This window comes from Mesoplodon bidens (assembly GCF_964165515.1).
Source record: "Mesoplodon bidens genome assembly, chromosome: 13".
Taxonomy (NCBI): Eukaryota; Metazoa; Chordata; class Mammalia; order Artiodactyla; family Ziphiidae; genus Mesoplodon; species Mesoplodon bidens.
In genome coordinates this window covers 17,417,295-17,445,008 of record NC_138169.1, presented here as the reverse complement: position 1 = coordinate 17,445,008, position 27,714 = coordinate 17,417,295, and the positions used below count along the sequence as shown (strand labels likewise).

The following is a 27,714-nucleotide window of genomic DNA, read 5'->3' as shown; positions in this document are numbered from 1 at the left end:
ACATCCTGGTGGCAAGAAAAGAAAGCTCCCAGACTCATCACGGAAGAACCCTTAGTAGCCAAGAGAACCCCTGGGTTTCCCTCTTCCCACCCCATCACGTCACTTCTTTGCAATCAAGTTCAAACTCAATCCCAACACAAGAGTGTCACTGCAAATTGTTTATTAAAACACAAAGCAATGGACAGTGAAAAACATCCTGATTTTTTTTACTTTTTGGTGGGAGTAGGGTGGGGCATGGAAGGGGTAGGGACAGATGGAGACAGCCCAGAAGGAAAGAGCTCTATCCACCCCTACAGCTTTCCCGGGCCAGCCAGGTTCACAGCCCTCAATCACATCTCACTGCGTCGCTGGAAATGCGTGTTGTGGCTACAGACAGAGAGTAGGTTTGGCCTCTGCAGGGAGAGGATGGGAATCTAGAGTAGGAGCTACAGGGGCTACTGAGAACTTGACACTATTGTCCAGTACTTGGTACAGAATAGAGCAGCCAGGCCCGATCTAGAGGGGTGGGGTTGGTTTCCTGACGAGCCAGGTTAGGCCAGTAGTGGCTGAAGAGGCTGCCCTGAGCTCTGAATGGGCAGCTGGTCCAAGCGTGGGAGAATTTGGTGGAAGGAAAATCCAAGGAGGGAACTAATCCAGGGTCAAATTTCTTTTCATTCCCTGGATCATGACACACCAGGGAAGACAGGAGTCAAGGATGTCTCATTCCTGGTTCTGCCACAATGCCTCTCCCTGCCAACTCTCCCCTCCCACCTGGCAACTCGGCCCTCCTTTCCCGACAGTTGTCCTTTGAAAGGACGGAAAGCGCACTTCAGATTGTTGTTGTTTTTCCTCGTACTGAAATAAAGCCCCAAAGCTCAAAATAGAGGTGAGAATGGAGTTCTGCTTTTCCTGGTGCTACGTGCTCCCCTCTCACAAGACTGCCTGGATGCGAGAGGTGCCAGGGCCCTCTGTGCCAACTCCAGCAGGCACTACTGTTTCCCAGGCTGCCAGCGAAATCCTGGCTCCTTGTTTTTATACTCCTGGGGGGTGGGGAGGGGGGAACCCGTCCCAAGAGATCCATCCTGCTCTTTTCCTGCCAACCCAGCCAGGCCCCAAATCATCTGCCCTTATCCAAATGATTTGGCAGCCTACAGCCAGCTTGCCAAAGGCAGCTGGGCAAGGACAAACCAGCGGCTGCAAGCCACCCATGTACAGGGAAGAAACCGCCCTCGCTGGGAAGCGGACCCATTGGTGCCAACCTAGTCTTGTAACAAAATGAGGAAATCTAGCCCTCTTGCCCCAGGAGAGGTATAAATACAGAAAGAGTCCTAGCTCGGACTGAAAGGGAAAAATTACTCTGATCTCTCCTAAGTTTGAACGTGAAGCCTTCTTTGCAATTTTCTTAGAGCTCTTTGGTCCCTAATTACATCTTCCCATAGAAGAAAAGCAGATTCCTTCTCTGGTCTCTGAACCGATCCTGGGTGTTTCTGGTTCTGCTTCTGCACCATCACTTAGCCTCGCCCCAGGCTCCTTCCCCAAGGGCCACAGCGGAAGGAGGCCCAAAGCTTACCCTCCCTCCCCAACTTGTTTTTTTAAAACAGGAGCATCTATTCGTCTCTCACTCTGGAAAGCTCACCTGCTCTTCTAGGTCCTTTTGGAGAGGCATGGAGGATGGTATTAACGTTGCCACTTGATGCCATTAAGGCTCCTCGAGGCAAGAAGACACCTGAATTAGGTCAGAGCCAGGCAGCAAAGGGGAGGGGAAGGAAGGGACTGTGAGACCCCCCTGCCCAGACCTGAATCTAGAGGGAACGCCCACCCTGGCTCAGAGCAGGAGAGGACAAGGCACTGTGCTGGCCAGGTGGGTCCTTCCCCAATCCCCAGGGAGGGTCAAGATCCTGCTGATTCTCCCCCTGTGCTTCCCAAGGTAAACCAATTTCTAGGGAAAGGAATATAAGTGCTAGGAAAGGGAAAATACTGCTGCTGTTTTCTGAAGTTCAACTGAGATTCTAGAAGCCATGGCCAGGCCTTCCCAGGCGAGGGCAGAGGCAGGATACGGAGGAAGAGAAATTCCTTAAAACAGAAGCTTCTCCAAAAAGAAAAGAAGTCAAATCACAATTCTAAAACTGGATTAAACAGTTCCCAGGCAAAGAAAGGGGGCGGGGTAAACTTAACTCAAACTTCACCCCATCTCTTCCAAGCCTAAGTGACCTCTACTGTGATCCTCCAATTTCAGGCCAGTATCTCCTAGGCAAACAGTGGGAACAAGAAAACAAGATCACACTCTCAAACCAACAGGTAGGCCTGCAGGCCCTGTGGTCCTCCTGCAAGTCTGACACCACTGACACAAAGAAAACCACCTTTCAAGTCACCAGAACGCAAGGTAAACACTGAGCAGCTTCTCCTCAATAGTGGAGGCTTTTTTAGAAAAACGTAACTGGTTTAGGGGACATGGGTCCCAAAGATTGTTTCCTGGCATGATGTTCCCGTCAGCAATGAGTGAAGCCCCCAAAAGTCTGATTAGAGGCCAGTTGGTCCCTGACCCAAATCAGGGCTACACTGCAGACTCTCAGCCCACCTCCCTCAGACATCTTAGCCCAGTTCACCCGGAAACTGAACCCAAGCCACACTTCTGGCAACAAGAGTTTCACCTTGGCTATCTGCTCTTGGCTTTGGCCAGCTGGGCTCAGGAAGATCTAAAACCCTAGGACGAGGGTGGATCCAGTAGAAGAGCCCAGGCCTCTCCTTCCTCACGCCTAACGGGCGTGACTTCTCACCTCCCCAACCCCAGCCAGACTCCCCTACAGCGCAGCCTCTCAGCCCCTAGCACCAGCTCAGGATACAGACGTGGGGACAAACAGTGCAAAAAGCAAAAGATGAACAACAGAGTAATTCTTGACATACACAATACAAAAATAAAAATAAAGAGTACCCCATCCCCACCCCTTTAACCCAAATTTCATGTACCTATATCATCTTGAAAGAGCCAAAAAAAAAAAAAAAAAACTTTCAAGTTCAGCATCACAAGCCAACCGTAACCAGCCCTGGGCAGCTCTGTGATCTGGGTGTGCTTGGCTCCAGGGGACTCTACCCCAGCTGCCCCCATACTTCTTCCTGTTTCCTCACTTCCCCTTTAGTTTTTCTGAGCCACAGAAAGATGTTCCTTCCTTTCAGACACAACCAAAGAGGAAAGTGCCCGTCCCTATCCCTGAGCTCAGGGGGGAAGGGTGGGCTTGGAAACAGAGGCAGAAGCAAAGCTGCTTGGCTTACAGTACCGTTAGGAAATGGCCCCAGGAGCCAGGGTTTCCTTCTGAGACTCTGAGTCACCGAAGGGAAGGGTTGAGGTGAGGAGGCGGGGAGCCCTCCTTCCTCAGAGAGACCCAGGCAAACTGATGAACAAGGCAAAATGGAGGCAGCACCCTGTTTACTCCACTGGCAGTAGCCTACGGCTTTGGAGAGCTGTGACAGAACGGGACTCGAGGCCCCTGTCAGAAGCCCAGTTAATAGTCAGGATGTCCACTGCCCCAGGCAGGTGGTCCCCAGGACCAAGGCTTCAGGACATCATCCTGTAACGCAGGGAGCTTCATGAAGCACTCCAGAAGTGTTCCTCTGATTATAGCTCCAGGCCGCAGCTGTCCAGCTGCCTGACTCAGTACCCAAGTATCGAGGCCTAAGTCACAGTTGAAATAAAGGGCTACGACTCTCAAAGGACTAAATGCTGACCTGGAGTAACTCATTAAGAACCAAAACCCAGGACATGAGCCCAAGGGCTACTTAGTCACATAATGAGCAGTTCAAATATATGGAGCTCTTGGAAAACATATCCAAAGAGACAAACTCAAAATTAAATGCATTCTAAAAAGATGAGCCTGGCCTGAGCTTCTATGCTGCTCCAACCCAAGCATAAGCTAATCCTGCAGCTTTCCATCCACAAAATTCCTTGTAGCTTAGCTGGGTCCTCCCTCATTGCTCCCCTAACTGGGAAAAGGATGACAGGGACCAGAAAGGAGAGGAACAAGGAAGCCTCACTTCCTGCAGAAATTTTCCCATGGAATTCAAGACAGACACTTAGAGGCTAAGGGTGGCTTCAGAGCTGCCAAGACTATGGCTGACTGGCAATCTTTCAGCCCCATCACATCAAGAACCTGGCTGAGACTTGGACAAGGAAATGAAAGGACAAAAAGGGCAGGCTATTAAGGTCAGTGAGAGGCGTCACTGGGCCAGATACAGACAATCAGTCTAGCTCCTTGGGGCAGCTCTAGGCTTAAACCAAAACTGGTTGAACCGTGACATGGAAGGATGTGGGAATAAATGAACATCAGGTACTAGATACTCTCAACAGTGGTCAGTCACTTAGTAGGGCTCAAGTCTCCGAGGTTGCTCTTAAGTTATGCTAACATAAGCCTTTTCTGATCCAAAGACCAGAAGAGACTTTTAAGGTCAAGTGTTCTGTTGCTGCAGGCTGGAAAGCATCCCTGTCCCCTGGCAGCAAGACCCTACAAAGGGGCCAATAAAAGAACTGCTGGGTCAGGTCCTCCTGGCTGCTGGCTCAGAGATCCAGGGAGGGAGGTACCAGTAAGGTGAGGTGGTGGAGGATAAGACATTCAAGCAGAGGGAACCCCAAATCCCTATGTCTCCTTCCCTTCTTGGCAATAACTTAGCGGGATGGTTGAGAGAGAGATTTCAAATGAGCCAGGTTCAGAAAAAAAGAGAGAGAGAGAGGAAATCAAGTCCCCAACAGGCACTGAAATCAAAATGATTTGTTTGTGGTAAGAAGTCAGAGGCAACTTGAGGACCTGATATAAACTAATCGTCTCGGATACCAGACAGTTCTCTAACTGGCACATGTCCGGGAGACAAGCAATGACAAAGCTCAAACACTTAAGATGGAACCATCATTGGGCTAAAACCAGAAAGGCTTCCAAGTAAGGAAGTATCTACTTTTCTTTCTTCTTTTTAATCCCCCTTCCGTTTTCATCTTTATCATACAAATTATACACCTTCACACACACACACACACAAACCACACACACTTTGAATCCCAGGACATCTGAAAACTTATCTAGACATAACTTCAGAATATACCCAACTCCCAGCGCTAGTCTTCTCAGGTAAGAAGATGACATTTCCCTGCTGTTAATTTCTAACCTAAAAAAAGGAACCGTGTCTGCTCTGAGTTCAGAGTCCTTTCCACTGCGTTTACGGACGAAGACCCTGGACCAGGTAGGATCCAGTTTACCCTATGTACCCTGGAGAGAAAAGAGACAGCTGGAGGCCACCACAAAGAGAGAACTAGGACTGGAGCAGGTCTAGGACCAGGTGGTGGATGAGGGCTGCTCTCTACTCCTCCGCCTCTTTTCATCTCCTTTAATTTTGTGTGTGTGTGTGTGTGTGTGTGTGTGTGTTTCATTTGTTTGTTTTTGTTAATCACTGTAAAAAATACAGAAACCCAAACCAACATGTTTGGTTTCTTTCCCACACCCCTCCACCTGTTCAGGATGGTGATTTGTTCTCACAACCGGCAGAGGCAGAAGAGGGTTGGAATGAAGACTCCAAAGGCCACCAGGATGGGAAACATGAGGCTGCTGTTGTCCGAGGCATAGGGGTTGGGCGTGCGGGGGCCCGACTGCACCCGGTTCTTATTGGTCTGTCTTTTGAGGTTAGACCCTTCATCGTATTCTTCCTCCTCCTCCTCCTCTTCTTTCTTCTCCAGTCCTGGATGAGGCTGCAGCTTTGGTACATCTGACACAAGAAGAAGAACACTTTTTAAGTAGGACCCATGGCATTTAAGTGAGGCCCTTAAGGGCAGTAAATGAGTCACAGTAAAGAGACCCTGTGACCTAAGCAGGATGCACTTAAGCAGGATCCACAGGAAGGAGCAGAAACAGTTCCCAGCCTAGAGAACAGCAGATTGCTGCGCAAACATCTGTCTTCTTTAGATTTAACTAAAACATAGTAAAAGCCCTGAGCACGGAGAGGTTCACTACCTCCCCTTCCTGTCCTACTTCTTCAGAGCCCAGAAAGAACCAGACTGGACAAGGATAATGACCCGACACCCAGAGATTAACCTTTTCAAACCTCTCCTCCTCCCTCCTACGATCCCACATTCCCTTTTGATTCACACAGCAATCAAGGAATAGCTGATCCACAGAGTTGTGGGTTCTCAGCACACACTATCCCTCTGTTCTCTGTCCCCTCCTGAGGGACTCTGGCTACAAATCAGTTTGGTGGCAAGACATCCTCTGGGATGTCAAAACAATAGGATGCAAGCCTCGGTGCATCCAGGATGAGGTGGGGAAAGGCACAGAGGTGGGATGGGGGAGAAAAGTCACTAAGACAGAAACTTTCTCTGCAAAAATCAGCCTGGGAAAGCTGGCAGCCAGGACCCTCAACCCTGAGAAAGAGATGTACTCTCAGGCTGGATCCCAAGGACAGGGAGACATTAGTAAATGAAGTTTTGCTCAGTGCAGCCCAGCAATGCTGCACTCTCTTGGAGCACACCAAAACACTCAAGGACCCTTCCTTCAGCCTTTTTCTTCTTTCTGCCCCCAGGACACAGATGTCAAAGAAACAGAATAAGGATGAGTTTTAGGCAATTCCAAATGACTACAAGGCTCAGGGCACACCATAGGTCACATTATTAATCCCAATTTACAGTAGGGTTAAAGGATTTTATCCAAAACCAATCCGCTGATTAATTGGGGCAGCAAGACGTGAACACAGATCTTACTCACAAGCTTACGGCTAGCACCATGCTACACTTCACCCCTGGCCACTGGACTCTGGGTTCCCCACAGTCTGGCTTTAAGTATTAGTGTTTTCAAAACATCGATCAGCTAAACCATGCCCCAAGGGCTTCCTCGATCAGATCCTTCAGACCACGTCAAAAAGCAGATCAGAGGGCTTCCCTGGTGGCGCAGTGGTTGAGAGTCCGCCTGCAGATGCAGGGGACACGGGTTCGTGCCCTGGTCCGGGAAGATCCCACATGCCACGGAGCGGCTGGGCCCGTGAGCCATGGCCGCTGAGCCTGCGCGTCCGGAGCCTGTGCTCCGCAACGGGAGAGGCCACAGCAGTGAGAGGCCTGCGTACCACAAAAAAAAAAAAAAAAAAAAAGCAGATCAGAAACACAACTTACCATCCACTGTCCCAGCCATGATGTAGAGTGCACAGACTTTGGGATTGTCATAGTATCCCTAGGAAATGGGAAACAGTGGTCAATCCCACACAGCAGCAAACATCCCCCTGCACCTATTCTTTTGAGTTCGTCCTCAGCTGTGAGGGCAGAGTAGGAGCATTACCTTGACAAACTCGATATAGAGTTTCCCTGTGAAGGTGGACACCTCCCCCTGGACACTCAGCTTCCCCTTTCTGATGCTCATCGGGATGATTTCATCATGAGCTGTACTGTGCCCAACACGATCAAAGATATCCAAGTCCTTCACCACAACATGGCCATTCAATCGCACATCAAATACCTGCCAAGATGAGAAAAGGAGACAATGTCAAAACCACCCGCTTCACACCCCTTCCCCAGTTGGACATCAGGTACCTGCCTGGGCTTCAAGTTCAAAAGTAATTCAAGGAATGACAGGACTGGATATACTCCAGGGTGGCTAGAGTCCTTTACCTGAGCCAAATCAAAGCCATGTTCCTTCACTGTCAAGGTCGCACACTGGCCGTAGGGAACAAAGAATACAAACAAAAAGCTCAACATGGAAAGAAGGAAATTCAGAGGAAGGGACAGGAAGAGAACAGGGCTAAAAACAAGAAGGTGCTGACAACCAAGAAGGGAGAGGCTATAACCAGGAGGGCCTGAAGAGGATTAGTTAGTGGCCAAGAACTAGGATTCTGGCGTAGCCTTCTGTCACCAACCCCAAGGCAAGTTCAGTCGTGTAGTAATGGGACACAGCTGGGCAAAAGGAATCCAGCTTTGGGAGTTCCCTGGTGGCCTAGTGGTTAGGATTCTGGGCTTTCACTGCCATGGCCCGGGTTTGATCCCTGGTCGCAGAACTGAGATCCCGCAGGCCGCATGGTACGGCCTTTAAAAAAAAAAAAAAAAAAAATCCAGCTTTTCCTCAAAGCTCATCTGTTCCTCCCTTCTGGGAACGCGTCTCACACTCCCTGGCCCTTAGCAGAGGGCTATCCGAAAGTGGTAACATCCCACTGGTCAGGCAGGGGCCTGACCAGGCCTCACCTTCTGCTGGGACTGTGCAAAGTAGACCTCGGCAAATTTCAACACCAGTACATAGTCCCCCTCCTCCTTGATGGGCACTTCATAGCCAAAGGTCTCCTCATTGTACCGCTCTGTTTGATACAGGATCTGGTCTTCGGGGTTGGAACGCAGGATTGGCAGTTTCATGCCATAGTCAGAGGCTGGGCACAAAGACAAAGAGAAACCATGTCAGAGGCAAAACACAAAAGAGTGGAGACCCCAGAACCACCAGAGGCATTTGCAGAGCTATGCTAATAACCCTCCCAGGGGAAGGGGCCACCCACATTGCACCTGGCTCTCAAGAGACCAGCCACAAAGGCAAGAATCAGATACCCGTTACCAAGGAAGAGTAAAATGAAAGAAACCAAGCACTGATCACCCCAAGAAGCTCCCATAACCCTCATAGTGGAACTTTTTGAAAGTACTTGAAAATGACTTTTCCCCAACTATATCCAGAGTGATGGGAAGGGAACAAGTCTAACTCATTACTAGAACAAAACACTGTGCTACAGCTGCTGGGCTCCCTGGTGAGGGAGAGCTTCAGAGAAACCTCATAAAACCAGGGGGATGGCCAGGAACACAGCAAGACAATTAAGTTCAAAGAATGTTTTTTTTTTTTTTTCTCATTCAGAAAAGCTCAGTCTAAATAAAAAACAGGATATCTGTTAGGAAAGTCATTCTTCATTGTCTTTACTACAAATTAAGATACCAGCTTTGGCTGCTTTTTATAATTATTTCATTCAAAAAGTTCCAAGGCTGGTCAAAAGAAGTATGTGCATTAAAAAAAGGATGTGATGCTCTCTAATTTCCTTTGGGTCCAAACACCTTACTTCCCACAGACTCATAGAACTCAACCTCACGCAGGCTCTTGAACTTTCCCCCAGACAAACCGCAAGGAAAAAAAGCCCCTACTATACCCCCAGCACCTGACACAGGCCCTGGCGCATACGCAGGCACTCAATATGATTCGCTGAATGAACAAATGGCAACAAAGGAGGTGCCTGCAGAGCAGTCAAGCCATGCACTCCTCTCCACAGGGCCAGAGTCACCCGAGCAGGGAAAGAAAATGTGCCACGGTCCTATTGGCACCTCTGGCCTAAGATGCCCAGGTCCAGAGGGAGCACCTTTCCCATTTCAGACAGACAAGGAGTAAGGTGGAGTAATAGTAAAAAGTTCTTACTTGGATGGGTATCAGAAGAGCCAAAAACCTCTGTTGCCCTAAGCCTGCCCCCAATCTTAGTAGGAGACGGATCTGTACATGTTTTTCTTTCCCCCACGTTATAAACTATACCCAGGTCTTTCCTCAAATATAAGATTCCACACTCCAGCCGCAGAGATGACTAGCTATGCTTTCCAGGGCTCCATCAATCTATTGATACTTTCCAAACCACAGATTTAGCAGTGATTTCAGTACACGGGCCTAGTCTCTCCTCCACCTTGGAGGAGAAGCCTTGGAATTAAGATTTTAAGACCATCTTCCAATCTCACATGGTGACTCTGAAGACATCTGGCACCTAGATCCTTTGGGTGACGTTTGAGAGTGGTCATCCCGGGAGCTTTATCTTCTGAAACTCCAAGGGAGAGGATCTTTTATCTCTAAGGGAGGTAAAAGAGTAACTAAAAGATCCAATGGCTAAGGTCAAGCCCTTGGAAAAATAAACAGAAGTGTTAACGGTTCCTGTAAGTGAATGGCAGCCCGGGAGATGAGATGCACCGATGAGACAATGAACAGGAAACTCATTGCACTTTTGTCTCCAGACATTTTTTTCTTCCTATTTCTCCTCAAGAAATCAAAGAAGGTGGGGGCTGAGTAGCACTGCAAAGGGTATACCGCCAGCTGGCCCAGGTCTGTCCCAGGCTCAGACCACAAACCTGTAAAGATTAAAAGATTGCCAGTCCTCTTCCAACTGAGTTCTAAGAATCTCCCTCTTCCGCAAGGACCGTGATCCTTACAAATTTGGAACGGTCACTAGATTTGCTTTTCAGAGACACAGAAAGGTTGTGCATGTGTAGAGAATCATTTTTCCCCCCTTCCAGCATGGAAAAAGTGAGGAACTGACGGTAATGTAATCTGTGGCACTCTCAGTCCCACGGCTATGAAAAACTCTGCCATGTGAGCAAAAAACTACTTAACAATCTTGGAATTATCTTTAAATATTTTCCCAAGTGGCTTTCCAACGAGATTTGCCACAAGCAAAGTTTTGCCCAAGTCCCAAAAGGGACAATAGCAAAAAGGACTTTTTCTCCCCCCCACCCCCCTGAGCCTTTATGCATTCACAGCTACGTTTCTCTGAAATACAGTGTACACACGCAGCACACCACTGCAGCTGGCACGACATGGTTCAGATAGTTAGCCAAAGAAGGAGGGGGACCAAAGGGCCCACACTATGTCCGCAGCTTTTTAGCTCTAGACAATGGAGTCACCAAGCTACTTGAAAAATTCAGCCCAGGTTTGAAGGTAAGATGGGTCTGGATTTGCATCCTGGCTCTGCCACCTACTATGTGATGTGGAACAAGTTGTCTTCTCTAGGTGTTTTCTCACCTGGAAAATGGGGTATCACCTACCTAAATTCTCTACCAGTGAACTGCTGCTAGGAGGGCCTGCAAACAAAGCCTGCCCCGTATGTGGCAGTACAGGAAGAGAATTCTAAGCAAATCCCTTGGCCTTAAGCAAATCAGAGGTAGCAGTGTCTCTCTCACACTATCTTTTCAAGCTCTTATCTCCCCAAAGCCAAATCCTTCCCCAGCCAAAAGGAAAGGGTCTTCAGAATTAGGTCTACAGAATTAGTCATCCGATGGGCTCAGGCCCCTGGCCAGCTTTTTTCCCCTCCAGAGCCACATTCTGCTCCACTTTTAATTCCATGTAAAAGGTCACTGAGCAAAGAAAAAGATAGAGACACTTTAACCTACTCTGGGCAGGAGAACTTTCAGACTCGTGTCACTGATTTCAAAAGCATGACAAATTTTATGAAGAAGGAAAACAAGGCTCAAGAGAGGGAAAGCGAATATTTCAAGGTCATACAAATGACTAGCGGGCATCCTTCTATGAAGAGGAAATATCTCCTAAAACCAAGCCAAGTTCAATGCCCTCAAGCCAAATAACCAGGTCTTTTCCACCACAGAGTCAAGAGGAACCCAGAAAGAGCAAGTTAAAAAGGACCTGGAATGCAGAGCACGCCAAAATCCCACATGGAGTGCTTCTGAATCACTCGGTAGTGGTACCTCCATCTGCTGAAGCACACGGGTTGAAAAAAGCCTTTCCCAGGCTGTCAGCATCTTCTATGAGCACTAGCTATCCTCAAGGCAGAAATGAAATTTAATAAACATTATGAAGTGCCTTTGAAAGCAAAAGCCACTGGGTGCCCTGGGCCACTCACCGTTACGAGAATGCTGAACTACAAAGACGCTATAGAGAAACAGCAAGTTCAAAAGCAGGCCAAACTCTTATCTGGATTAACATGGCAACAAATACCTGAATTCATTCAACATAAAAATGGACTTTCCTCGCGTGCTGGAAACAACATCACAGGCAGGGAAAGGAAGACGTACAGCTCCTACCGCAACTAGTATAAATAGCTGCAGGGGGCAAGGGTCTCCAAATACCTGGCAACCCTTACCCAAACAGTGCCAGAGGGCAGGCAGAGGGAACCGCTGCACCACCCTTGGTGGTGCTGACTCCTTCGCACAGAAAGAAACTAGAGAGCTGCCTTCTGAGAGAGGAAGATAAATCACTTCTCAGCCCTAGACCTAAAGCCAGCAAAATGCTACTCTCAGGAGCCCTCCAAGTGCAATGTTGCAACTGGCTGGTCCAAGCTACAACAGCCTACAAGCCCACAACCGCCCTCTACTCTCCATCCACGCCTTAATACTGCTACAATTCATACCCAAATGGACCGCCGGTGTGGAGCAGGGGGCCTCCGTTTATGGAGTGGCAGGGTCTGAGACAGGACTCCAGTACACATGAGCTTCGGTAATTTGGTATGTCGCATACTTTTACCTGCTACAATAAACTCTTCCAAAGGAACTGCGACCATGAGCCAATAACCCAAGGACAGAGAGCCCAGCTGAGTGCTGACCAGACCAAAAAAAAAAAAAAAAAAAAAAAAAAACCCAAACCCACCGGCACCAGCAAATTAAAACCAGGATTTCTGAATAAGGGGAGTAGCTGGGGACTAAACCTGTGTGGTCTTAGCTCCCTCCTCTGCACAACGGACCAAAGAGGATAATGTAACCTATGTAAAGTCTGGTATCTGTTAAGTGAAAGGAACCATCTGCACACTGTCTCACCATGGCTATCTCTAGAGGCAAAGTCCACAAACGGTCTCCTTCCTCCCTGCCCACACCCATGAAGAAAGAGGAAGGGTCCAGGATGGAGATAGCAATGACCTCCTGCTATTAAGTCTGGCTTTGGCTGCTGTTACAGCTGCTACAGACCAGGGCCCTGACTCAGCTGAACCCAGGCTACTGAGACCTACATGCCAGGGCTAAATAAATTCCAGAGCTAAACTGAAGACAAACATAGTGCTTCAGAAAACAGCTCTGTGTCCCAACACCCTGACATGTATGGAAGCAATGAACTCCCCAATATAACAAACTCCAGGACACTGCAATTAACTTGGTTGGAAGAACTAAGTTAAACCCTTTAGGAAAGGCAAGAGCCAAATCTGGCATCGTGGAAAAAAGAGTGAGAAAGTCTGTCTCCTACTTTTCTGGAGATGGCATATTGCCAATCTGGCAGCCTCTGAACCCAGCATACGGCATAAATCTCCTTCCAACACATGAAGCGAGGAACTTCCTTCTTAATCTTGTTTTCCAATCCTACTAACAGAAGAAACAGTCTAGAGCAGATTTTCCCAAAGAGTGGTCTGCAGATGTCCTACATCAGAAGCCCTGGGTGCAGAAACCTGGGTTTAATCTACAGGTCTGGAATTTGTATTTTTAACCAGCTCCCGTGGCAGTTCTTACACTAACTTTGAGAACTGTGCAGCTCTGTCAAAACTACTGTTGCTCAATCAATTAAGTCAAAATCATTTTTCCCATAAGCTGGACTCACACCTCTCAGGACCACTTAGGGTAGGTTCTCCGCACTCGCAGACGGAATATTCAGACCTTACTCAGGCTGACCCAGGTGACACACCACCAGCCCCCTGTGCAGTATGGTTTCGACATAACCGCCCTCTGGAAAGGGCCTGCAGCTTCTACTTTTATGCACACATGCCCCGCTCCAAAGGGGGTTGGGGGAGGAGGCCACAATCAAACTTTCCTGGCCCATGCTCTTCGAAGATTCCTTTCCATTCTGGCTAAGAATCAAGCCCCGCTCCTGCAGAGAGGGTAAAGAAAGCGGCCCATTTCTGGGTCGGCAGGAATATACCAGAAACTGACTTGAAAGGCGAGCAGAACCTCCGGGTCACGGACAGCGATAACCGAAAAACCCGTGAGGCCTCAAGGTGGCAATAGGCCGCCCTCGTCTTTACTTTCCTAGCTTGGGTGGAGGTGAGGGGTTAAGAAAATGCAGGATGCGAGGTCCAAATATCACTTCTCGCCAACTCTCTGCCTCGACGGCTCTAGGTAGCTTCGAGCCAGTGCCAGGCTCTGGGCTCTGATCGGGTTCCCGAGGAAACCGTAGAGAGAAACTTCGCTCCAGAGACGTGGCCCCAGGGTCGACGAAGGGGCTCGGGGCCCGCAGCCCTCGGCGCGCTGCGCCGGGCACGGCAGGCCCGGGATCCGGCGGCTCGGGATCCGGCGGCTCAGCCGAGGGGCTCTCACCTCGGCCCACCCGGCCTTCCAAAGGGTCCTTGCGAAAGTGGATGCCGTGCACGTCCACATGCGCCTCTCCGCCGGCGTTGACGGCCCAAATCACGCTCTCAGGCAGCCCGGCCCCAGCCGAGCCCACCACGCCGAGCCCCGGTCCGCGGAGCACCGGCAGCAGCAGCAGCAGCAGCAGCAGTCGCAGGAGCGCCACGGCGGCTCCCTCAACCGCCCGGGCGCCCAGCATGGCGGCCTCCACAGCGGGGGGCAGCCTCCGCCGAGCCTTGTCCTCAGCCCCGCCAGGCCGCCCCGGACTCAGAAAAACAGCGCCACGGGCCGCTGTGCCTCAGCCGCCGGAGACATGTCTCTCTCAGGCCTACTTCTCAGCCACGGGTGCCACCTCCCACCTCAGGAACAACCTACCCCACCTCCCAGCCCCGGCCACGACCCTGCAGCCAATCAGCACCCGGCCCTCATTAACTACCCACCGCCCCGCCGGGAAACGCCCGCCCATTGGCTGCCAGGCGCGGGAAAAGGCGTGGCTACTCCCAGGCGCCGGCCCAACCATCAGGCACGAGAGGGCGCGCGCGCAGAGTTGGGTTGAAGCGGCGGTTCAATGCGGAAGTGGTGGGGTGCAGCGCCCAGGCGGCCCCGGAATCCCACAGCTGAATAGGAAAGGGGGCCTAGCGGGGAAGGTTTAGAATAGGGCGCACTGACACGTCGCCAGCACTTCCGGTGTTCCAGGTTTTGGGGACCGAATAGGCTCCCGAGGGGGCGCTGCCGACTTTCCCGCCCCCTTTCTTTCTCAGGGAGAAGCATGAGCATACGCTCTAGTAGGAGAAGCAATGATCACTCTTCCGACCTGAGACTCGGCCTTTTTCCCCGCGTGAGAAGAGAACCCATCCTCCTCTAGAAAGGCCACAGGCACAGGTTTTCAGGGAAAGGGTCTCACGAAGACAAGATCCCGCCCCCACCCCTTAGCGGGCTCGGGGCTGGTGGTAGCGTCCAGACGGCCGCCCAATCAGAAGGCTCCAACGCAGCGGAAACGCGTGGCTTGGGGGGAGGGGCTCCAGGCTACCCGTATCTCCATGGCGACAGCCTTGGGCAGGCCCCAGCTATGGAGGGGCGGGGCTGGGGCTTCGCCGGCCCCGGCAAGGACTTGGAGGTACCCAGTATGGAGGTCCAGGCTGTCCCGTACAGGCATGACCCTAGCTTCCTCCCTGCTCTTTGGCAGTTCACCCAGCGCTCTCCTGCCTTGGCGATCCCTGCGCTGTGGTCGCTGCCCGAACTCCCTCTTCTCAGAGAAACTTGAGGCCCAGAGAGGGGCGGAGCGTTACCCAAATGGTCATACCGCAAGTTTAGGGCGGAGCCAAGGCAAAACCCCATTTATCCATTTGTTCCACATTATTTATCAAGACCCTACTACTAGGATTGTCAGATTTAGCAGATAAAATACAGGAAGCCCAGTTAAATTTGAATTTCAAATAAATGGGACATACTCATACTAAAAATAATTTATTGCTTGTCTAAAATTCAAATTTAACTGGGCTTTTTGCATTTTATCTGACAACCCTGCCTTACTACCTGCCAGGCAATGAGTTTTGGGCAGCAATGAACAAAACTACACCCAGGATCTTGCATGAGAATCACAGTCCTGACTCAATTATTTAGTTAGAACAATGAGGAATGTTGTAAAGGAACAAAGTGAGGTACGGAAAAGGAGTATAGGTGGGGAATTTAAATGCACCTGAATTCCTTCCCCAGACCCCAAGAGCAGATTCCCACAGAGACAATTTTTGTAGTATCCTCTACTGGTCCCACTTTTTTCCCCCTGTTTTGCAAGAATCTGGACTTGCTTCCTTCCACAGACTTGTTTCCCCTCCCAAGGCCTCTTTGGGGCCCTGCCCTAGAGTGTCTAACCCTACTTTCCTCTGAAACCTGTCATCCTTGGAGGAACCTGACAAGTCAGAGCTTGAAGAGCCCTCAGTGCAGGGGCGTGGTGCAAATGGGGGAACACAGACACAAAGAGGTGATGGAGACTTCCTCCCTCCTGGGCAGTTGACCTGTAAAGCCTATGTTCTGGCCACTTACTACACTGCTTCCAGGAGCTCATGTTTATCCTCAGGGCAGTCTAGTCTAGGAGAAACTATCACAGAAACGATTAAACTTTTGAAAAGGACCCAGAAACCCTAACCTTAAGCCTTCTCCCAGTCTCCTAGATCCTTGGTCACCCCAGGAGGTGAACAAGATAACTGGCTAGGAACTTGACTCCCTCCACCCCAGTCAAGTCGCCTTGCCCCCAGGAGACTGCCCCTGAGCCAGAATCTCTCAGATGAGACCCCATTCTGTAGCAACCAACTTCTGCTTGCAGGAGCAATGCCCATCATTTGAAAACTGCTGGCCCCTATCCCTGCGGGCTTGTTTCCTCTGTTATATACATGGGGATAGTAGGCTACGCGGCTTTCAAACACTGTAAGAATCTCATGAGATAAGAGAAAGAGCTTGGTGAATTGAAGGGCCCAATTCTTCTGTTAGGAAGTACCCTGTTAAATGGTACCACCAATTTCACCTGCCCCAGGGTGAGGGGGTGCTGCCTACAGAAGACATTGTCACCCTCAAGGGGCACAGAGTCCTTCAGCAGAAAAGAGTTAGAGGAGGCTGCAACCTCAGTGATTATACTTATCATGAGCTCTGGGCATTCCTAAAAAAGCCTAACTCTGGCAGTCTGTCACAGTGCAGGTGGGGTTACATTGCAGAAAGCAAAAACTCAGGGACCCTAGGCCCTTCAGAGTCCATGCCTGGCTGGGCTATCCTTGTACCGAGAGGCCTGGCCCCATTTTTGAGATTCAGATGCTGGTCGATTAGGCTACCTCTTAGGTAAAACAAAAGTTCTGATACCCTGGAGGCGGGATGAGCATGGGATCTGAGTTAGACTTTCTGGGTTCCAAACCCTGCCCACCATTCACTCACCATGTGGTCTTGGGCAACCTCTCTGAGTTTCAAGTTTCCTCAACTGTGACATAATAGTTTCTACTTCAAAGGGTAGATGTGAGAATTAGAGAAGGTAATGCAACCATTTGACTCAGCAATTTCACTCCATTTCACCCAAGAGAAATGAAAACATATGTTCATACAGACACTTGTACATGAATGTTCATAGCAGCATTATTCATAATGGCTGAAAAGTAGAAGTAACCCAGATGCCCATCAACTAATGAATGGGTTTTTAAAATGTGGTATATCTATACAATAGACTATTCAGCCAGAAAAAGTAACAAAGTACTGCTACAGACTACAACATGGATGAACCTTGAAAACATTGTACTGAGTGAAAGAAGCCAGAAAAAAAAAAGGCCATAAAGTCTATTATTGCATTTATATACAATGTCCAGAATAGGCAAATCTATAGAGACAGAAAGTAGCTTAGGGTTTGTCTGGGGCTGGGGGAGCAGGGAGATTGGGGCGTGATAACTAAAGGGTATAGGGTGTCCTTTTGGGGTAATGAAAATATCTAAAATCAATTATGGTATGGTTGCACAATTCTGTGAATATACTAAAAACCACTGATTTGTACATGTTAAATGGATGAATTGCATGGTATGTGAATTATATCTAAATAAAACTGTTACCAGAAAGAAGAGGGAAGAGAAGGAAGAGAAGGGGGTGGGTGGAGGAGGAAGGGGAGAAGGCGATGTACATTAGAATAGAATAGACATTAGGATAGTGGCTGGCACAAGCCAAGCACTCAACCAATCATTATCCTGGAATGAAAGGGTCCCTGAGTTTTTGCTTTCTGCAATGTAACCCCACCTGCACTGTGACAGACTGCCAGAGTTAGGCTTTTTTAGGAATGCCCAGAGCTCATGATAAGTATAATCACTGAGGTTGCAGCCTCCTCTAACTCTTTTCTGCTGAAGGACTCTGTGCCCCTTGAGGGTGACAATGTCTTCTGTAGGCAGCACCCCCTCACCCTGGGGCAGGTGAAATTGGTGGTACCATTTAACAGGGTACTTCCTAACAGAAGAATTGGGCCCTTCAATTCACCAAGCTCTTTCTCTTATCTCATGAGATTCTTACAGTGTTTGAAAGCCGCGTAGCCTACTATCCCCATGTATATAACAGAGGAAACAAGCCCGCAGGGATAGGGGCCAGCAGTTTTCAAATGATGGGCATTGCTCCTGCAAGCAGAAGTTGGTTGCTACAGAATGGGGTCTCATCTGAGAGATTCTGGCTCAGGGGCAGTCTCCTGGGGGCAAGGCAACTTGACTGGGGTGGAGGGAGTCAAGTTCCTAGCAGCTGAGGGGTTATCAGGAGCGGGACTCAGGGCTGGGATGGGAGTGGGGGCAGGAGACAAAAGGATTAGGGTTGCAGCTGCCAAGCCAGACTGGAGGTCCTGACCCCAAGGCAGGATTACATCCAAAGTCCCTGACCTAGGGAATTCCCTGGCAGTCCAGTGGTTAGGACTCCGTGCTTCCACTGCAAGGGGCATGGGTTTGATCCCTGGTCAGGGAACTAAGATCGCGTGGTGTGGCCAAAAACAAAAAACAAAAAAACAAAGTCACTGACCTAGAGGAGTCCCCAGATAGCCCCAGGCCTGCTCTCAAGGCTGGCTGTCCACACGGCAGGGAGTATGAGCTCTAGGAAAGTAAGGGTGTCAGTTCCCTGGTGGTACTGGGCCCAGGCCATTTCTCTCCAGCCTCCAGTGTCTCCTGCCTGCTGTGGAAGGTCAGCCCCATTTGAGAGCCCAAGGACCCTCAGAGTGGCTGCATCCCCACCTCCTTCAGCTGGGGCTGGTTTTCTCCAAAAATTACTTCAAGTCTTCAGAGGAGCAGAAACTCTCATTCATTGCTGGTGGGAATGGTCAGCCACTTTGGAAAACAGTTTGGCAGCTTCTTACAAAACTCAGCATACTTTTACCATGAGATCCAGCAATCAAACTACTGTGTATTTATCCAAAGGAAGTGAATACCCACGTCCACACAAAAACCTGCACACGGATGTTGACAGCAGCTTTGTTCATAACTGCCAAAACTTGGAGGCAACCAAGATGCCCTTCAGTAGGTGAATGGATAAGTAAACTATGGTACATCCAGACAATGGGATAGTCTAATATTATTCAGTGCTAAAAACAAAATAAGCTATCAAACCATGAAAAGACACGGAAGAATCTTAAAAGTATAATACTAAGTGAAAGAAGCCAATCTGAAAAGGCTACATACTGTATGATGCCAACTATAAGCCGCAAAACTATGGAGACACTTAGATCAGCGGTTGCCAGGGGTTATTGCAGGGGGTGGGGGGACGAAAGGTAGAGCACAGAGAATTTCTAGAGCAGCAAAACTACTCTGTGTGATATTATAGTGGTGGATACATGTCATTATATTTTTGTCCAAAGCCGTAGAATGTACAACACTAAGGGTGAAACTTGGGCTTCCCTGGTGGTGCAGTGGTTGGGAGTCTGCCTGCCGATGCAGGGGACACGGGTTCGTGCTCCGGTCCGGGAAGATCCCACATGCCGCGGAGCGGCTGGGCCCATGAGCCATGGCCCTTGAGCCTGCGCGTCCGGAGCCTGTGCTCCGCAATGGGAGAGGCCACAACAGTGAGAGGCCCACGTACCGCAAAAAAAAAAAAAAAGTGTGAACCTTAGTATAAACTGGACTTTGGGTGATAATGGCATGTCAATGTAGGTTCATCAATTGTAACAAATGTACCACTCTGGTGGGGATGTTGATGGCGGGACGGCTGCGTATGGGTCGGGGGAGTGGGGACGTGGTAATCTGGGAACTCTATGTATTGATGTTTTCCACTCAGCTTTGCTGTGAACCTAAAACTGCTCTAAAGTATAAAGTCTATCTAAAAAAACGCTACTTCAAACCCTCCAGAACCTTCTCAGGGTGGAGGATCTGCCCTCCATGGAATGACAGGAATGGAGATTTGAGGGTCAGACAGAACTGGGTTCAGGTCCTTTCTTAGTGGCTCCCCAGCTCTGTCACTCCTTTTCTCTCTAATCACTTCTCTCCTAAAGTGCAAATAAGATCATCCATCTCATAGTTGTTGCAAGGATTAAATGAGATGGTTTAAAAATGTACCTAGGGGCTTCCCTGGTGGCGCAGTGGTTGGGAGTCTGCCTGCCGATGCAGGGGACACAGGTTCGTGCCCCGATCCGGGAGGATCCCACGTGCCGCGGAGCGGCTGGGCCCGTGAGCCATGGCCGTTGAGCCTCCGCGTCCGGAGCCTGTGCTCCGCAACGGGAGAGGCCACGGCAGTGGGAGGCCCGCGTACTGCAAAAACAAACAAACAAAAAGTACCTAAACTATTTTTCTCTGTTTGTGGAAGAAAGATAAATGTTTTGTGGAAAACTCAGAAGAGAATTTTACAAAGATAAAATTCACCATAATTCCATCCCAAACTGGGATAAGGCATAAACTCAGGCCCTGAGAGAGCAGGTTCTCAAGAACCATTGTTTCCCAGCCATTTGATTCTCACCTCAAGAAGTTGGGAAAATAGAATGTCCCCATTTTGCACATAAGAAAATGAAGTTCAGAAGGGTTAAGTGAATTGCCCACACAATGAAGAGGCAAAAGCTGTGGCTTTTTTGGCTTCTAATCTACTCCTTTTCCTCTGAGCCAGGCTACCTATCAGACACAGATTGGTGCAAATCACAGCTCCACCATTAATTGCTGTGTGATTTTGGGTAAATGAATTCACCTCTCTGAGCCTCAGTTTCCTCATATGTGAAATGGAGAGAATAATTATACATGCCATGTAGGACTGTAAGAAGGAAAAAGACATGTTTTAAACAAGGAAAATAAAAAGGACATGTTTTAGAAGCTAGCATCATGGGACTCTTGAGCCCAGAGCTAAGTACTCAATAAATATTAGTCATGGGTGTGTGGAGGCATGGAACCCTTGATTCAAAGCCTAGCTCAACTTCTTAGAGTTGTGCAGCCTTGGGAATGTCATTTCTCCTCTTTGGGCCTGTTTCCTCATCTGTAAAATGGAAATAAGACCCACCACCCACTTTTGGGCCTGTTTCCTCATCTGTAAAATGGAAATAAGAGTATTAGGAGCCCTTAATGGAGTAGGTCTTCAATGCATAGTAGCTGTGAATCATTTATGAAGAAATAATTATAACATGTGACACTGGTAGTTTGGCAAATAGAAAAGGTCTTGGTGAAATCCTCAGGCTAAGGAGTTGGAAAAAACCTTTTCACCCCAGGGAGGGAAAAGCCAAAGGGACCCACAGTTCAAAAGTAGAAAATGGAGGAGCTGTTTGGAAGCCCCCAGGGGCAATTTCGCCTTGACCCACAAAACTGAAAAGGGGTGTTTCTTCCTATATAGATAAGGATCAGAAGAACAAAGCATGCTATTAATTAAGTCTTGCCTATTTTAAGTTTATGGAATATTTTTCCCCTTTAAAGATAAGCTCACAATAAAAGTTCAAAAGGTAAACACAGAGAAGGGGTGGGAGCCAGCCCTGCCTTCTGCTCAGCTCGCCCTGCCAGCCCTTGGTCTTGGAGGTGGGTGGGTCTGGTCCCAAAGCCAAGTTTCCATGCCTAGGGCCTCTAGTAGTTAGATAGCAGGGGGACCAGAACCACCCAAAGAGTCAGGGAACCAGCCCATGGTGTCTCCTGGTCCTGCCCCAAGTAGGCAACTTGAACCAAGAGAAACCTGGCTGGGTCTCCAATGTCATGGGAGGGAGAATGGACTTGGCTATTCTTTGCTTCCCCCAGGAGGATATGAGTCACAGGAAAGTTGCCTGGGACAAGGACAGAAAAAAAAACGCCTTCCCATCTGGGTGGCCTTGGGCAAGTCACTTCCTTTCTGCATTTCAGTTTCCTCACCTGTAAATGAGGTGGTGAGAACCCTCAGTCGCCCAGGGTTGGGATGAGGATTATATAAAAGCAAGTTTCCAAGAGTGCTTTACACAGCCATCGTCAGCACTCCCTATATATTAGCTGTTCTTATTATCTCCCAGACTCTTCCTATGTTAAGGACACAACTTTTTGGAGTCAGGAACACCAGAGACAGTCTTGGCAAGTCACAACCCCTCTCTGAACCCCAGTTTCCTCATCTGTAAAATAAGGTGGTTGTATAGATGGAGTGAGATGATAGATGAAAGGGACTTAACACATACCCAACAACACCGCATAAATAAATAAAGCAGCTGCTGTATCCTTTCCATTCTCTCCCCTTGACCTGGGCAAATTAGGGAAGCAAGAAGAAATACAATAGCCAGTGCTTGCATGCCAGGTTACTTGTCAGCTGTCCCTTTAGACTTGAACTTTCCACCATGATGGAAATGTACCATATCTGCACATCTAGTACAGCAGCCACCTGCCACATGTGGCTATTGAACTTGTGAGATGTGGCTGGTACGACCAGGGAACTAAATTTTTACTGAATTTGAATTCACTTAAATTTAAATAGCCACATGTGGTGAGTGGCTACCATATTGGATGGTATTACAGATGAGAAAACTGAAGCTTCAGCAACTGACTTAAGGTCCCAGAGATTGTTAATGATTGATCATCAAAGACTAGCATCTAGGTCTGCCCAACTCCCAATCCTTTGTCTGTTTTCTGATTCCATGGCACTGCCTGTGACTTTAAACCCCTGTAGCACAAGGACATGGTCCCCAAAGATCCAACATTGGAACAGAGGGAGACCTGAGGTCAGGAAGCCACCAGGGATGGGGCCTGGAGCCCTTCCTGCACACGACGGCAGTGGTCACAGGTGGCTGCCACCCTCTGCACCCCCAGGCTTGTGTCTACCAGACAAATATTGTATTCACTGTATGCTGTATGCACTGGCCAGTACAAGGGATTCAGGAGACACAGCAGAGAACAAGTCAGACAAGGTCCCTGCCCTTATGTCCCTCACAAGCCAGTCAGGGAAGACAGACTGAGGCAGGAGATAGACGGGCCCCAGGCTGGGTAGCTGGAGTTGTCCCCTGTGGACAGATACTCCAAAATAGCAGGAGCAAGAGAGGAGCTGAGTCCTGCCCAGATAAAAGATAGAGACCACATGTTTCTCATTCTCTAGGTCAAGGAGATCTTCCTGACTATACATGTGCAGAAAGGCTCCTCAGAGGTCAAAAGAGAGGGGGAGTCACCTCATAGTAAGTGATGTCAACCTACCCATAGGCCTCTTCGCTAGAATCCATCTTGGCTAAGAGATGTGTGCGCACACAGGGGAGGACCCTGAGATATACCAAATACGGACTCAGAACCAGGCAATGCAAGATGATTGGCCAAAGGCAACCTGGAAGAAATGCCTCATATAAGTGATTCAAAGTACCACGAGGGCATGACTCTTTCTCCGAGTCCACCCGTGTGTCTATCCACATGTACCCCTTTCCTCCTAATAAATACTTTACTTGTTTCGCTACTTTCCGTCTCTCTTTGGAAGTTCATTTCTACAAAGCTGATGGGTTAGGACCTTGTCATTGGCCACTGGTCTAGTGGCTAGGATTCAGTGCTGTCACTGCTGTGGCCTGACTTCAATCTCTGGCTGGGAACTGAAACCCTGCTTCAAGCCACTGCAGGCCGAAGCCACCTGAAATCAAGAGATAGAGAAGTGAGCAATACATATTTATATATTTGTGGATTTTGTTCATTTGTTCAGTAAATAATTGCTGAGTACCTACTAGACACTGGAGATACTGCAGTGAACAAGGTAGACATGGTCTCTGCCAACATGGAACTTACATTCCAGTGAAGGGCAGGGGGCATCAAATGATTTTAAAAAATATTGTAATATAACAAATGTATTAGGCCAGAAATTTCATATATGCTCTAAAGAATATAAATGAGATGTGGCAGTGGCTTCCTTCCTTCCTTCAAGCGGGAAGCCAAGGAAACATTCAAGCCCAGCCCCAAGAAATGAGAAAGATCCAACAGCTACTCAATGAATGCAGGGAAAAGCATTCCAGGCAGAGGGAACAGCATGTGTGAAGGCCCTGAGCCAGGCCCTCTATTAAGCATTATGCATGGATTATTTCTCCACAACCCCCCCAGGTATGTGCAATTATTATCATTAATAATGGATAACAAGGCTCAAAGAAGAAGAGGGACTCCCTTAACACCTATATCCCTCAACTTCTCTAAGTGGCAGAGATGGGTTAGAAAGCAAGTTCATGTTACCACCAAAGCCCATCCCTTGATCATGAAACTCAGCCCCTTTGTCCTCTTTCTAGGGAAGACAGACATCAGTAAGATCATTGGAGCAGGTGGCAGGCACCTCCAGAGGGGTGAAGGGACATTCTGGCCCTGCAGCCTAAGCCACAGGCACAGCCAACAGCATCAGGACCGCTTTGCAGGACCATACTGTGCAGATCGTCACTCCCTGGTCATAGAGCCAGATCCCAGACTTAAGCTGTGATTATATTGTCACTGTCAATGAGAGGTTCAGCTGCAGTTATTAAAGAATGCCAAGGCTGGCTCTCCCTTCCCCTTTCCTTGAGAGGGGATCATGGAGGCATGAAGACACATGGGAGAAGGGATAGGGAAATAGGGAATAACAATGCAATAATCATAAAAGTAGCAAAAACCTGTATCAGGCTTACTGTGTGCCAGGCACCATTCCAAGGGCTTCAAGTATACTAGCTTGTTTCATCTTCAAAACAACCCTGTAACCTCATCCCCATTTTGCAGATGAGGAAACTGAGGCCCAGAGGGTCTTATAACTCACCCAAGATGACATAGCTTATAAGTGGCAGAGCTGAGATTTGAAACCAGGTGGCTGACTCCTGAGTTCACACTTTAAAAAACAAACAAAAACAACAACAACAAAAACCTTTTTATTGTAAAATAAGACAAACAGAAAAACATACAGAATAAATGTACAACTTAGCGAGAGGCAAACACCCTTGTAACTACCACATGGATCAAAAATAGAACTTTGGGAGTTCCCTGGAGGTCCAGTGGTTAGGACTCGGTGTTTTCAGTGCCATGGCCCTGGGTGCAATTCCTAGTTGGGGAACTAAGATGCCACAAGCCTTCCACAAGCCACATGGTGTGGCCAAAAAAAAAAAAAAAATAGAACTTTGCCAGACTCCCCAGAGACTCCCCTCTCTGTGCCCCATCCCAATCACAGCCCCCTCCCTCTCTCTCCCTAAAAGGAACCACTGTTCAGACTTTTTTTTTTTTTTTTTTTTTGGCTGCACAGGCATGTGGGATCTTAGTTCCCTGACCAGGGGATCGAACCCACGCCTCCGCTATTGGAAGCACAGAGACTTAACCACTGAGCTGCCAGGGAAGTCCCTATTCAGATTTTTATAGGAATAATTCCCTTGTGTTTCTTTATGTTTTTTTGTTCCACTGGAGTGCACATCTCTAGACACTGTCATTTATTCAGGCCCATTTTTGATTGTTTGTTTCTTTGTTTGTGGCCATGCCACATGGCATGTGGGATCCAGGATCTTAGTTCCCCAGCCAGGGATCAAACCCATGCCCCCTGCAGTGGAAGCACAGAGTCCTAACCACTGAACTGCCAGGGAAGTCCCTATTCAGGCCCATTTTTTAAAAAACCTTGATACCTGGGACTTCCCTGGTGGCACAGTGGTTAAGAATCTGCCCGCCAATGCAGGGGACACGGGTACGAGCCCTGGTCTGGGAAGATCCCACATGCTGCGGAGCAACTAAGCCCATGCGCCAACACTGCTGAGCCTGCACTCTGGAGCCCACGAGCCACAACTACTGATGCCTGCACACCTAGAGCCCGTGCTCCTCAACAGGAAAAGCCACCGCAATGACAAGCCCGCGCACCGCAACGGAGAGTAGTCCCCGCTCGCCCCAACTAGAGAGAGCCCGTGTGCAGCCATGAAGACCCAATGCAGCCATAAATAAATAAAGGTTAAAAAAAAAAAAAAGAAACCTGCTGTATAAAAAATAAATAAAATAAAATACAAAAAAAAAAAAAAGAAGTCCCACCTGAGCCACTCTACCCTCCAAGGTCTGCGGTGGGGTCAGGCCTTGCCTCTCTGACCAGCATCATCTCTGCTCCTCCCTCCAGCCCAGTACACCAGGCAAGTGGAATTCTGCTTCGTTTCCCAAAGGAGCCACACTCTCCCTTACCTCCAGGTCTTTGCTTCCCCTCACTTCCTCTGACTGAGCACGGCTGAGCCTTCAGGTCCCAGCAAATCTGTCCCTTCCACCCCACTATACTGGGTGGGTATCTTTTAGTACCCTCACTTCTCCTAGGCTAACCTCATAAGTAACCTAGTAAATAGCACGTATACCACTACATTAGCCTCGTCTGTTTTCTTATCCGTTTCCCCTTCCAGTCTGAGCTCCTAGAAGACAGGGACCCTCGCACGGGACCTGGCACATAGTAGGTGCTCAATAAACAGTGGTTGAATGCAAGCATGAATGAGTGAATGAGTTGCACTTTACAAGTCACAAGGAGGCAAATCCAGGCCCAGTTTAATACCTTACAGACAAGGAGAACTCTTCTAAGATGACACCCACCCACCCAGGGGTGAAGATGCAGAAAGAATTCCTACCTGAGATAGGGTCCATCTCGGAAAATGGGTCTCAGTTCTTGGAAAGTAAGAGAAACTTTTCTTCAAATGATCTTATTAGGAACCCCTAGATATAAGACAAATTCAAGGGGAGAAGCACTAGTTTCAGCATTGGCAGAGGCGGGAGCCCCACCTCTGGGCCTCCCCTTGGCTTGAGCGCTCCTTTGAACAGTGGCCTGTCATCTTCTCAAGTCGCTTTATCACAGCTACCTTGTCTGTGATTTGAGGAGGCCACAATACTGAGGACAGAAGTGTCCTAGCTGACACCCTAACTCTACTATCTCCCTGTGGTGCCCCCAAGGGCTCATCCTGTCAGCTGACACAGATGCCCCTAGAACCCCCCTTTCTACAAATGGCTCCTCTGGCCCTCCAAGATCATTGAATTTCTGAAACAGTGTAGATCTGGGGGTCTTTGGGCAGAGCTAGGTACAGGAGCAGGCAGGGCTGCAGGCCTGCCTACTGGGGCACAGAGCCAAGGGCTTAGTCTCAGAATTGGATTATTCAAGTGAATTTGGAGCTCCCAGCCACCCTAGCTTCGGGGACACGGGGATTACCCAGGCCTCTGGCGGGGGGGGGGGGCGCCCACAGTCCTTCCCTGCCAGATCCGAGAGCACAAATCCTCCACCTACCTTCTGCTTCCAGCCTTTAGCCCACAGCACACCTGCCTCCCTCGTGTCTGGGATTTACAGCAGTGTTATTCAAATTGAGGTCCTGAGAGCATCAAGCATGCCCTGGAACTTGTTAGAGATGCAAATTCACTGAATCTGAATCACTGGGTGGGGCCCAGATTGGGGGGCGGGGCTAACAAACCCTCCAAGCGATTCTGATGAAAATACTCAAGTTTGAGAACCACTGGCTTGGAGAACATGGGTCCATCCCACACACCTGTCCGATTATGCCGCAAGCCTGTCAAAGATTCTGGGCGACTTCTACCCACAAACTTCTCCTTTGGATTCCTTCAGCCCTTGGCTTATAGAAATTAATTACAATGATTACAATGGATCCTGTTTAACAATGCCACTTTGCACAATTTCACAGCCCCCGGAGGTGGGCAATGCAATACCCTGAGATCATTTACTGTGGACTTTATTATCCCCTTATTGCACATGAGGAAACTGAGGCTCAGAGAGGAGACGTGACTGGCCCAAAGTCACACAGCAAGTAAATCCAGGACCTAACCAGTATACCATCCTGCTTCTCACTCGGCAGAGTGTCTGGCAGCTGATTCCATTCTAATACATTCGTGTCCTCA

At 48.9% G+C, this 27,714-nt stretch overlaps 1 protein-coding gene across 6 annotated transcripts; it reads right to left on the bottom strand.

The window, feature by feature from the left end:
• Positions 1 to 143: 143 nt before the first annotated feature.
• On the bottom strand, positions 144 to 27,185 carry MLEC (malectin). Of its 6 annotated transcripts, none has more exons than XM_081253317.1 (6): positions 27,092 to 27,185; positions 26,445 to 26,529; positions 8,174 to 8,352; positions 7,278 to 7,454; positions 7,115 to 7,172; positions 144 to 5,721 (listed from the first exon to the last, which is right to left on the bottom strand). In XM_081253317.1, exons 2-6 carry the CDS (start codon positions 26,458 to 26,460, stop codon positions 5,492 to 5,494), a joined length of 660 nt encoding a protein of 219 aa, XP_081109443.1. In that variant the 5' UTR covers positions 26,461 to 26,529; positions 27,092 to 27,185; the 3' UTR covers positions 144 to 5,491. The 6 variants fall into 6 exon arrangements, with proteins under 6 accessions (XP_081109443.1, XP_081109445.1, XP_081109444.1 ...); XM_081253319.1 differs by lacking the exon at positions 27,092 to 27,185 and adding an exon at positions 24,632 to 24,700 and having other exon boundaries at positions 26,445 to 26,523; XM_081253318.1 differs by lacking the exons at positions 26,445 to 26,529; positions 27,092 to 27,185 and adding an exon at positions 23,080 to 23,103.
• Positions 27,186 to 27,714: the final 529 nt, after the last annotated feature.

What these genes read in the sequence shown, in the direction of transcription:
- MLEC (XM_081253316.1), bottom strand. Translation starts at nt 14,186, where the DNA reads ATGCTGGGCGCCCGGGCGGTTGAGGGAGCCGCCGTGGCGCTCCTGCGA. An exon ending in GGAAGGCCGGGTGGGCCGAG is followed by an intron (nt 8,353 to 13,957) that starts GTGAGAGCCCCT and finishes CTTTGTGCCCAG; the next exon opens with CCTCTGACTATGGCATGAAA. An exon ending in CATGGCTGGGACAGTGGATG is followed by an intron (nt 5,722 to 7,114) that starts GTAAGTTGTGTT and finishes TTCTTGTGTCAG; the next exon opens with ATGTACCAAAGCTGCAGCCT.